We start from the raw sequence: 12971 nt of genomic DNA, 5'->3' as shown, positions 1-12971 counted from the left end.
TGGAGTACACTGCTGCCCTCGAACCAGCACATGCCAGTCAGTCGTCAGCTCTGCCATGTGTTTGCAGGTTGTTTGTACGCCAGGTTCGATCTGTAGCTGGAGCATGCTGCGGCCACGCTGGCCCAGCACGCTTCGATTCTTTTATCAGCCTTAGGAGTGGCTTGGTTCGCGAGCACCCTTGGTTGCTCCCTCCAGGAGGTCTCACGCTAAACAGCAGCCTGCACGTGACAATGCTTACACACTCCCAGCCTCTTCACATGTCATCCAATGTCAGTCAGTGGTTAGCTCAACCACCAACAGAACTTCCCAGCCTGTAGCTTGGGCAGTATTTCTGTCGACGCACTCAATACTGGCGTGTACCTCAAATCTCAACATGGGGAAGTTGCTTTGTGCCACCAAGGGCGTTTTGCCAACAATTCCCTTCCACCTCTCAGCTTCCAACAGTATTATATCGATAACTCTTTCACACCACAATAGCGCGACGAAGAGCTGCATAAGACACCTTGCCACGAATGGGCGCTTATCCGAAATTTTCCTCAACCACGTAACTTTATCGCAACACTACATTTCGAAGTCCTCGACTCTGCAAGACTTAACACCAAAATGAGAAATACAAAAGCAAAACTTTCAGGGATACTTAGAGTCTTCCTTAGTAAGAACTCAACTTTTTAGCTAGAAATGAATTATATATGAATTATATAACGGAAGTCAAAATTAAACATTCATATATTCTAAAACAATGTAGGTCGTCTACCTTCATTATGAGTTGTCTCTAAATTGCCTGAATCATTTCAGAGAATTGAATTAGTTTAGAGCATAAACTACATTTGCTACAGCATACTTTATACATTCCTACTATGTCGGATGTAAAGTTGACTAATAGTGTAAGAACATCATCTACTTCTAACGGTAAACTGTTAAGTTCACATATTTACCAACCAACCTTCATTGTTATTTGAAAATGTTAGAATATATTGGTCTGTACATGGCTGCAAAGGTTGTTACGTTGTTTTTAAATTGGCAAATCTACTCAAATATGGTTATAACATGCATTGCGCAGTGTGCAGAGCCACCTCTGTTTCATTAGCACTAGTATTGGCCACACGACTGCAGTAGCCAGCATGTTGTTTTTGAATGAGTCATCTCGAAAGAGTTAAAAGGTCCAATGACTATTCATACCTGAAGCACAGCAAAGCAAAAAAACAAGACAATAAAAACGTGACGAACAATTAGAAAGTCGAGTAGTAGTAGGTTTTTACCCTTTAAACTGGTACAGAAACTGACACCTTTATACAAGGCATCATGCTTGCAATAACCACAACACAAGCAGTCAAAATGCAAACAAAAATAAACAACTCTGATGATGATAATGATATGCACTGTCCTTGAAGTTGATTGGTCCACACCCGAGACAGCCTTTCTTAGAGCCTAGTCTCTATTGGTGTTGGACCAGATGACGCCAAAAGGCGTACAACTCAAAGACAGCGCACTATCAGAGTATTGAGAGCTCGGGGTAGGCATTTACACTATGATACCTCCTTTACCAGTGGCAAAATATAGTAGTAGGTTTTTACCCTTTAAACTGGTACAGAAACTGACACCTTTATACAAGGCATCATGTTTGCAATAACCATAATACAAGCAGTCAAAATGCAAAGGTGTCAGTTTCTGTACCAGTTTAAAGGGTAAAAACCTACTACTATATTTTGCCACTGGTAAAGGAGGTCTCAGTGTAAATTAGAAAGTCGTTGGATTATCCAATCGACTTCATGAGTTCGGGGAGAATTGTGGCACAGTGGTTAATGCACTGCACTGTGAACGTGACGACCGGCCTTTGATTGTGAACTATTACTCATATCAGTGGGGCAAGTGATATCTGAACTGGTCAGACCCTTCCCTACATCAACAGTAATTGACTGAGTGGTGATTTATAGCTAACAGCAGTGCACTGAGATTACAGATTTTTTTTTTACGATGCGCCTTTGAGCAGTCTAAAGTGCAAAAATACAGTGGACTGGCCAAACGGTTGTCACTTTAATGAAATCCAGACACAGTACCTTGCAAGTTGGGCACCATATGCGTTGAAACTACTGCATATGACAGAGGTAAGGGACATTGGCGAGGCGTGGAGGTACCAGTGGCTGCCTTTTGCGAGTGCGAGCAGAACTTGTGTGTTACCATACGTTACCTCGTTGATCAGTGCAAGTTAGTGGAATTACCTACCTGATGGAAAATGGGTAATATTATTATAGCGGGGCGAGTCTATCCATGACAATCACTGTTGTAGCCCCCACAAAGTTGTAAATACTTTATCGACACCAGGGGAAAATTAGTCGAGTCAACCTCCAGCAAGGATATGAACTCGCAACATTCTAAATTGTGTGCCGCACAATTAGACTTTTACTCAAATCTAGAATTAGACTTTTACCTGCTATAATAGTTCTGAGTATTGTAATTACTATAATACCAGTTTCTATATCAAATACAAAACTACAATAATGCATTAATAAAACGAATAACTGTTTAACACGTAGGCTTTCGCAACCAATATCCATAAGAGGTTTTTTGGTTAGATCACGTAAGTGTGTCGTTAAAACCCGCCACCACCCGACACAGCCAACTAGTAAGGGTTGTCACGTCAACAGAACATGCAAATTCGTCACAAGCTCAGCACACCGGTGTGTTGGAGAGCCACGCCACAACATTTACAATCTGAGTACGACGTTTCGCCAGTAATTACAACTAGCTTCATCAGGCGACATCCAAATTTGTGGAGGAGTTTAACTGTTTCGTTCCTTATATAGAGGCGATGATGTGGTGACCACTCTTCTGTGCTCTTGCAAATGTGGAGGGGGGGGGGATTAATGAGGCAACGCACATTATGCATCTACATTATGCGAACCCTTTTAACTAGTCCTTCCTGTCTATTGTGTTAGGGATTACCAACGATAATCACTATTGAAGTACACTGCCCTTTGTAGGCATGCATTTAAATAATTTATTATTTTATGATTCGCTTCCACGCAGCACTAAGGCGGTAGCTATCCGAAAGGTTAAAGTTATTTTTATTTGATAATAGGTTTTTTCCTTTTTTTCTGGCGACAAAACAGGTGTTAAGATTTTTAAACACCAAACTGTCTGCATTAACCACAATGCTTGTGGTCAGAAAGCAAACAAAAAACACTCTAATAATATATGTATTGTCCTTGAATTTGATTGGTCCACATCAGAGACAGCTTTCTTTCGAGCCTCGTCTCAAACGGTGTTAGACCAGAGGACGCCAAAAGGCATACTATTATCAGAGTATGTTTTTTTTGTATTCTGGCCACAAGCATTGTGGCTAATGCAGATATGATTCATCGTAAAAGGTTTCAGTTTGGTGTTTTAACATCTTAACACCTGTTTTCTTGCCAGAAAAAAAATAGAAAAACATATTATCATATTTTGGTACTGGCAAAGGATACCCCATGATGTAGATTATTTTCATTTCTTTAAATTTCGATAGATTATCTCATTAGTCTTGGCCAGTAGTAGCTAGTTTTGCACAAACCTTCAACATTATAAAAGTCAATTGAGTGTCCGTGTTGGCACGCATATTCTGCTACTGCTGACAGTTGTATTTGGGATAATGTAATATTTATCTAATGTTCTTTCAGTCTCGTGCTAAACAATCGTCTTCTTTGCCCAACATAACATTTACCACACGTGCAGTTAATCCTGTACACGCCTTCTGTTGATAGCTTCGGTAATACATCTTTTGTAGCAGATATTAATTTCTGTATTTTATGTACTGTGCCAAATCTGCCTCGGATGTTTTCTTTTTCCAAATATCTGGCTAGTGTGTCAGTTACTCCCACAATGTACGGTATAATAATAGTTTTTCACCCTTTTAACTGGCAACAAAACGGACACCTTTATACAAGGGATCATGTTTGCATTAACCACAACACTTGCGGTCAAAATGCAAACAAAAAGACAACTCTGGTAATGAATGCACTGTCCTTGAAATTGATTGGTCCACACCCGAGACAGCTTTTCTTAGATCCTTGTCTCACTTGGTGTATTAATGTGTCAGTATTGTTGCCAGTTAAACGGGTCAAAAACTATTACTATATCTTGCTACCGGCAAAGGAGGTCTCATGATGTACGGTATTTTGATCGTTTTAATTACTTGGGCAATTTCAATGCTCTTGTTATTTGATTTGGTTTTGGCATTCAATGCCCTGTTGATTTGTGCATCATTGTAACCGTTCATTTGCAGCGCTTCTTTAACATGTTGAATTTCATTTCTCAGACTGTCACCATCTGACACTTTCTTAGCTCGAGGAATGAGCGTCTTGATAAGAGAAGATTTCTGTGCGGGGTGATGGTGTGACTGCATTCAGATAGGTATCAGTATCCGTTTTCTTTCCGTAAACAGGCTTGAAGTTATTGCTTTTGTTTCAAAATCTTCCATGTACAAATTCGATATCACAGGAGTCAAAGGAGAGCCCATTGCTGCTCCTTACTTTTGTTTATATGAGTCACCTTGCCACAAGAAGTGTTCTTTAGACAGTGTTCAGCTAGTCTTGGGATATCTTTGGCTAAACCTTAGTTCGTTACCAGAGTGTCGAGTAATTTAATTGACTCGTTGACCGGAACCCTAGTGAACAGAGAGGTCACATCAAAACTTACGAGCATATCATTAGGGTTAAGCTTAATATCTTTAATTATATTAACGAGATGTTCAGAGTTTTTGATTAACGAAGAGGTCCTACCTATATAGGGCTGTATTGGTTTTGTTACGTATTGTGCTAATTTTTATGTGGCAGAGCCTATTGTATTAACTATGGGTCTTATTGGTGCATCAGGTTTGTGAATCAAAACCACCAAGACTATATAGGCTTCCAAAAATTAACGAACTTGATGTCACATTAAGACCTAACGAATAATTTGAAGTTGGAATTAATATGTAAATGTACATTTTACGCCAAGAAAAAAATACTTTGCCCCATGTGAGGATCGGACTCACGACCTTCAGATTATGAGACTGACGCGCTACCTACTGCGCTTATGAGGCTGATAATTTATAAGTTTTGTTCTAATTGGAATATCTCAAATATTGGCATTCAATTGGAAGGTATAAAGAGGCACAACAAACACGTTCCTTCGGAGTGGGCTGGGAGGAACTTGGTTGGACAGCACATTCCTGCGATCCGTGTCACGCGGCGCAAGCTGCGTGGGCGGTGCGTCACGTGGTGCTGAGCCCTCCCGAAGCACTCTATGAATTACAAATCGAGGGCGTGGCTATGCACGACAGACAAATAATCCCTGGTGGGCAGTGTGGAACTGTTGTTCCTACCTGTAAAACTATTCCCTTTTTTGTTAAACCGTAACACAGTTTTATAACTGACTGTATGGACATTTAAATATTTAAATACAGTATATTGCGTTCCGTGCGACTTATGGACAGGTCTCAGGAACGGAACCAGTTTGTTAGTTGGGGACTGCCCGTATCTAATCAGAGACTGGCCTGTCAGTTTATTGTTTTAAGGCCCCATGTGATAAATGCAATGTTCAGGAAATCATATAATAATACCACTTGGCATGTGTGTGAATGTGTGTGCAGAACACTGTCCTCATCAAAAATCAAGACAAGTACTCATCTTACTACATCACACAACCTGCAGTACAGTATGGGCCAACTTCTGGACACAACTGCTGCTGCTCAGGAATGGAGCTCTTTCTTGGGGCACCAGGCACTGATCAGCCTGGCCATATTTTGCATAATTTTCCTGGTTCTTCGGGCTATACTCCAGGAGGTAAAGGCAACTAAACGCCCATTGGACTTTCCTCCTGGCCCAAAAGTGATACCATTTTTAGGGAATGTGCCTCTGTTTAAGAAACCCGATGTTGCCATAGAGGAAGTTACGAAACAGTATGGAGAGGTGTGCAGCGTAATGGTGGGCAAGATTTCCATGGTGTTTGTGAGTGGCTACCAGGCAGTAAAAGAGGTCCTAGTGCATCAAGGGCATGAGTTTGCAGACCGGCCAAACATCCCCCTCAACAAAAAAGTCAACGGAGGCCTAGGCATTATTTTTGCTCCATATGGAAAATATTGGATGCAACATCGTAGGTTCACTCTGTCAACATTGCGGAATTTTGGACTTGGTAAGTCATCCATAGAACAAACCATTCAGGCAGAGGTTGGCTTCTTAATTGAGGCATTTAAACAGAAAGGATCGGCATTTGACCCTCACTATAACTTAAACAGTGCTGTGGGAAACATAATTTGTTCCATGGTGAAAGGGAAACGGTATGAATACAGTGATAAGCAGTTCCATGATTTTTTGCACCTCATTGAAAACAATCTTCAGCTCCAATCAGGGCTGCTGGGAACTTTATGCAACTTCTTTCCCTTCTTGATGGATTTTCCTGGACCGCAGCAGAGAATATTCACAAACATGGCAAAATCTAAACAGTTTATTCGTGATATAATATCTGAACGCCATGCAACAAGAGATCCCCTCAAGCCAATGTGCCTGATTGACACCTACTTGTCTCAATTGGAGAAAGAGGACAATCCCAACAGCAGCTTCTCAGAACAGAGTCTCATCATGTTGACGTTGGACCTTTTCACTGCTGGCGCAGAGACGACCTCCACCACATTACGCTGGGGCCTTCTCTACATGATGATGCACCCTGAAATACAAGCCCAGTGCCATGATGAGATTGACAAGATTGTGGGATCAGATCGACTACCATGCATGGAGGACAGACACAGTCTGCCCTACCTGGATGCTGTGATCCATGAGATACAGCGCTTCAGTAACATTGTTCCATTCTCGGCCCCGCATGCAACCACCACAGACGTCAAGTTACGCCAGTACTCGATTCCAAAAGGGACGATCATAATGGTGAATATGAAATCGGTTCTGAGTGATGAAAATCATTGGAAAACCCCATACGAATTCAGTCCAGAAAACTTCCTTGATGAGGATGGCAAGTTTGTAAAGTCAGATGCCTTCCTGCCCTTCTCTGCTGGTCCCCGTGTCTGCCTGGGGGAAAATTTAGCAAAAATGGAGCTCTTCCTTTTCTTTGCATCTCTTTTGCAGCATTTTGAGTTTATCTGGCCTGATCTGGTCTCTCCACCAACCCTGGATTATATATTGCAGATCACCAAGGCTCCAAAATCTTACAAATTGGGGCTTCATCTCCGCAATTGAACATAGTTTAAAGAGTGCTATAGTGTGTGCTGGTTTGAGTCTATAATGTCCAAGCACACATGCACGCATTGGAAATAGGTTATGTTAAAAAAAAATACATCACGATAGGTGAAAGAAATGGTATAAATCTGTTGTACAACAATGAGTGAATCAATTTAACTTTTTCTAGTAAATCGTTTAATCATGTTACGTTAGTTTATAGATAGAGATGATAGTTTTCTACAAACATCTTCCATTACTTCAGCGAATTTGCCCAAAAATAGTTAACCTTCATTTCATACATTCTTTCACAAGTCACCCGGGGCCCGAGTACATAAATGTAGAAATAGATAATGAGACAATGCTCCCCTGTTCATAGTCTATTTATAGGTGGCAGTGAAATTTCTGGTGACAATTACATTGTGACTTTTTTCAACCATTTTATACATGCAGTAAATGCATTAGAAAACATATATAGACACCATTACAATAGAAACAACTAACGACTCAGCTGTCTTCATAGGCTTGGATAAGGCATTGATACAATTGATCACCAAATCCTGTAAACCAAGTTAGTGATATTGGACTTATTTAAGTAGCAGTAGGTTGGTGTCTAAATTACTTTGATAGTAGAAAACAATGCGTAACATTGGTCAATCCTTCCTCTGGGTTTAAAAAACAAACACATGCCAAACAGCCACTCAATTACAACCACAGAAAACAACCGCTCAAATAACCACGACTATAAACAACTATTACCACTAAAACACATCAACAAATGCACATGACAACCACAAAATAACGCAAAAATAAATCCACAATCAAATCCTCAAACACAAGTATACATTCTAGATTTGAAGCTTTCGTGACTGCAAGGATTCTTACTCTTAGTTCTTTCGGTAAAGTCACGTAGATAAAAAATGAAATTAAAATTAATAAAAATAAAACAATAAAAATCACGACGTTTCGGAAGCAACACAAGTCTCCGTCATCAGGAGGGACCGTCACAGCCAGATTTGCTGCATTTTTTACCTACGTGACTTTACCGAAAGAACTAAGAGTACAAGTATACATGTCATTGTTATTGCCTTATACAAAATGCAACACTGGTGTTTATTCGTATCTTACATACTTGTCTCAAACTATTTGGTAATACCGTGTGAGCAATGATGCACAGGCACAAATAAGAAAATAACTCAATATGATACTGGCAAAAACATTTTGGATAGTGGCTAAAAGGTCCCATAGAGAAACAAAAATCACATCGTTAATAATTCTGCCTAACCGGAAACATTATAAACGATGTTTTAGGCAATGGGTGTTCTTAATATCAGATATTATAGAGAGGGAAGATAAATAAAGAGCATAAGAGTTGGAGACTGGACTTTACTTATAATAATTACATTGATAAATGTATTCCTGATGAACAGTATTTAAATTTGCATATGAAGAGTGACCTTTATAAAAAAAAATCTCATCAGGCTCCATAGTATAAAGTGGTCTAACTCTTAACCATACAAAATTACGTCGAACTTTATTTTCCAAGCAATCAGTATAAGTTTCCCATTACATCTATCTGATTTGTTCATGCTGGAACCGCCCTTGTATTCTGATACGCAACAACTGTAATGTTATTTTTTAATATAAATTTCTTTACCTCCTTAGATAGTTCGCAAGAGCCATGCATGGCTAGTTGCCCTCCAGTAACAAATAGTGTCCACACTTCCCCACGTAAGAGGCAATTCTGAAGATCATTGTGGGGTATCACCTCCCTATGTTCTCGTTGACGTGATCCTTATATCCCTTCCACTTCAAACCAAATGTATTTATTATGCCATCGAATGTATCAAACGGTATAAAAACTCAATACAGGTAGTCCCCGACTTACGATGGCCCGACTTACGATATTTCGATCATACGATGGCGATAGCGATACGACAAAATTGTTAAATATTTTTCATTTCACGCGGCAGGCAAACGCAGCAGTGTACGAGGTACGATACTGTACGTTGGGACGCTGCCGGGATGTACGCATGTTAAAAGGTTTGATAGCAGATAGGATTGTTTCCTGAAAAAAACTTTCTATTAAATTGCGGTTCATATAGGTAGGCTAAGAATTTACCCTGTTTTTTTACTTTACATTTTACTGTGCAATACAGTATTGTAATTAATAAATACATACAGTACATAGTTTATACAGTACGGTACTGTAAATTGCTCTGTTTTGCTAAATTATCACCATTCTTTAAGACTCCTGGGTAGACTAGGCCATCTTCGACTTACGATATTTTTGACTTACGATCGAGTCGTAACGCATCTCCATCGTAACTCGGGGACTACCTGTATTTCAAGAGTCGCAATAACGGCATGAAGCAGTCCTTAAAGAGCCGCATCCGGCTAAAGAGCCACAGGTTGCCAACCTCTGAACTGGTATATTGCTGCAGTCTCATGAGTGCAGTAAGTACTCCATTTTGACTTAAGACTTTCGTGAATGCAGGATTTCATATTCCATTGTTCTTTCGGTAAAGTCACGTAGATAGAAAAAATAACAATAAAATAATATTCACTTAATTGTTTTTATTTTATTGTTATTTTTTATACGTGACTTTACTGAAAGAACCATAGAATGTGCAGTAAGTACTGTCAGTCTCAAACTGAAGGTTGTTAGTTAAATCCCTAGTTTACTCTTAAAAAGCCAGTATAAACGAACAAGATTAACCTAATGGCAGAATTTGTTTTGATTGCTCCAAAGAAAAGAATACATCACTGTAGGTGTCTTCATTGGGATAATTTATGATAAAGTCACGATTACTATAATGAATAGAGAAACCCAACATGTTTTGCATTAGTTGATTAACAGTAGAAACCAACTTACATTTTGTAGTAGAATATATGTGAGTGTTTGGTAGAATTTTTTTAGCTTGCAGGATTGATATCGATCGATGTTTATTTTCCCAACAAAATGCCATGGCACTGTTATGGAAATAAAACATTTAGTGTAAAGTAGGATTAAATATGAATTGCCCCAATCATATTAGGCATTTTTAAACTCATTGCAATGGTGATGAGGAAAATTCGAAATTAATTGTTCATTGCTATTTGAGAATATATTTGATTAAGGAAACAATACCAGAGACGGGAGTCTAACTTGACGTGATAGCTACTTCACAATGAAAACTCGAGGTTAGCTCAGATCTTGGAATGTGCCGGATATGCTCTCTACTCCGAGTGGCAATTATAGTGACATACTTTGCCCGCATTAGGCAGAGAATGCGAGCTAAGAAATACGCAAACTTTATTTCTGAAAAAGGAAGACATTGATGGCTGAGATGTGGAGGTCCAATTACATTTTCAGGATCTTCATGGCCTCACAAGAGTTTGTTATACGAGTGGGTTGCATTCTGAGCAAGAGACCAGATGGAGTGGAGTGGCCCAAAATGCTAGAAGAAGCCCAGAGGTGGGCCAGAGAGCCAGGGGCCCAGAATGAGCAGAGCATGGCAGATGAGGGTCAGATCCAAGAAGATCCAGAGGAGCCAGGGGCAACCGTGATGTTCACATTAGCTGGGTAGCTTGCGCACCCGTGCTTGTAAGGCTGACCTTGATCGAAGCCGTACATTGCACGAGAGGTATCGTGATAAAGTTGTGAAGGAATTGCGGTGAAGCAGTGGAGAAGCTCAAAGCTAATTGTCAGGATTCCAGTTTTTAAAGAGTATAGAGACGATACATACGAAAAGTGAGATTAAGGAGACTCAAAGTTAGTGCTGCAGAAGAAATCTGAGGAAACAGAGAAGACATTTGCCTACTGAAAAAGGAAACACATTTGAGGTGGATAGAGGTTAACACGAAACCATATTGTGCTAGGTCACAAACTAAAGAAAGTGACTGTAAAACTACAAGTATGTGAATAATTATCACGGTGAAGTCATGTATGTACGTCGGACGTTCAAAGGAGGCCAACATAATCGTTCTACACATCGTCAAGACTCAAGACCCAACCACACCCGGCCAGTCACCAGCTGCATCAACCACCTGGCTGCCATGCCGTCATCCATAAAGCTGCCGTCTTTGCATGTCAGGAGACATTGTGTGCGAACGGCATTTAAACAAAAACGTATTTTACTCATCAATTAACTTCAGTCACCAGTCAGAAGCTTCCTACACTTCTGCCGTGTCGCCTCAACTGTGGTGTACGAGGCCATCTGCTACAGACTGTACATTGAAATAAATACGAATTCACAATTATCACACCCTGACATACTTAACCAATCATCAGGATTTCATTATCACATATTATATTGACATTCAGCGGAACGTAGAAACTAACGAGTTCGTGGCGCCAATGATATTCTGAATTTACTATACACCAACAACATTAAGTGTGCTTCATACTGAGAAAGATGGCGGCAGTTGGCAGCAACAGTCATCTGCTCAATCCCTAATTTCCCTCCTCCATCCCTTTACCTCCCCTACCTGAACCTCCTTGTCTCTTCCCCTGCCGTCTTCTCGTCCACCACCACTATATTTTAGGCATACAATTTCTTCATTATTTTGGTGATGTCCGTGTTTTGGTTTGTTTGGAGGCACCGCTCTCGTACCTGCTGCCTGCTCCTGCGCCAACTGACGCATCCGTTTGGTAGCCCGGGTTATTCACTGTGGTGCAGCATCGCTCGCGCTGCACGACTTACCCGTTATCCCGTGCGACCGGTGGGTCGCTTCGTCACCCACATCCGGTGGCTCCTTCGGTGGGCCATGCAACCACCGGGGGGGGCTTTGGCTGCCCGAGGTCAACGGGGTTTTGTGCGGTCCCCGAGATGGAAGGGACCTGCAGCCGGGATCTTTCCGGGGGAGTCTTTCACCGTGTCGGCGTGCGGAGCATGGTTGGGAGCACTCCGCGATCTTCCTCGTTGCGAGCTTGGCCCGGAATTCTGCTAAATCGCAGGGAAGTGGACGTCATCGACGGAGAGACTCGCTCGCGGAGGCCCCCTTTCCTCGCCTGCCCCGACCCCCTTTGTCTTCCCAATGAAATGCCTCAACACTTTTCCACCCCCCAGATTTCCGTTGCTCTCCAGCTACGACCAGGCCTACCCCAATACCCTCCTTATGACTCCTGCCGGTTCTGATGTCACTAAAATTACACCACCACTTTTAATAACCCCATTCTTCATCTCAAACTGCTATCTTACGTACAATTTTATAATAGCTGTAAAGCACCTTGGAAATGGCGCAATATATATTTCAATAAGATATCTTGAAAGCTGATTGCATTTGTTGAATTATGTGCCTTGTAATAATCATAGCGTGTACTGGGTGATACCTTTATTAACCCGAATTCTGAGTTAAGTCATTGGTTTGTTTTAGTTGTGTAACATGACCATCCACAACTTTAAAGCTTTGGCTCAAGTGTTCGGATATCAAAATAATTTACTATTCTGTAATGATCACAATCGCTATGTTGTTTCTATTGTGTTGTAAAAAATATGAAAATGTTAAAATGGTAATTGTGGAATGTTAATGTATTCAAATGTTGATTAAATGCGTTTTGTTAATGCATAATTATTGCGCGTAAATTAATCATTGATTGGTATGCATCTTCTTATTAAAAAAAATAGTGAATTCAATTAAACAATAGATTTTCGCATTAATGACAAGTTATTATTGTTTTTCATGTTGTCTAGGGGTGTGTGTTATCAATCGTGATAATATCAATGATTCTCGCTTTAACATTTACTGATTATAACTTAATCAATGTGTAATTATGTCAGGTCAGGATACAGTTCTCGCAATTGA

General features: G+C 40.5%; 1 protein-coding gene across 1 annotated transcript; it reads left to right on the top strand.

The window, feature by feature from the left end:
• The first annotated feature begins 2020 nt into the window (after positions 1-2020).
• Positions 2021-12781, top strand: LOC133358978 (cytochrome P450 2C20-like). Its single transcript, XM_061577358.1, has 3 exons — positions 2021-2105; positions 4295-4389; positions 5609-12781. Exon 3 carries the CDS (start codon positions 5676-5678, stop codon positions 7203-7205), a length of 1530 nt encoding a protein of 509 aa, XP_061433342.1. The 5' UTR covers positions 2021-2105; positions 4295-4389; positions 5609-5675; the 3' UTR covers positions 7206-12781.
• Positions 12782-12971: the final 190 nt, after the last annotated feature.

The sequence above is a fragment of the Lethenteron reissneri genome, chromosome 64 (genome assembly GCF_015708825.2).
Source record: "Lethenteron reissneri isolate LAM-NWPU_2019-01 chromosome 64, ASM1570882v1, whole genome shotgun sequence".
Lineage (NCBI taxonomy): Eukaryota > Metazoa > Chordata > Hyperoartia > Petromyzontiformes > Petromyzontidae > Lethenteron > Lethenteron reissneri.
This window is presented reverse-complemented; position numbering and strand designations above follow the sequence as displayed.

What these genes read in the sequence shown, in the direction of transcription:
- LOC133358978 (XM_061577358.1), top strand. Translation starts at nt 5,676, where the DNA reads ATGGGCCAACTTCTGGACACAACTGCTGCTGCTCAGGAATGGAGCTCT.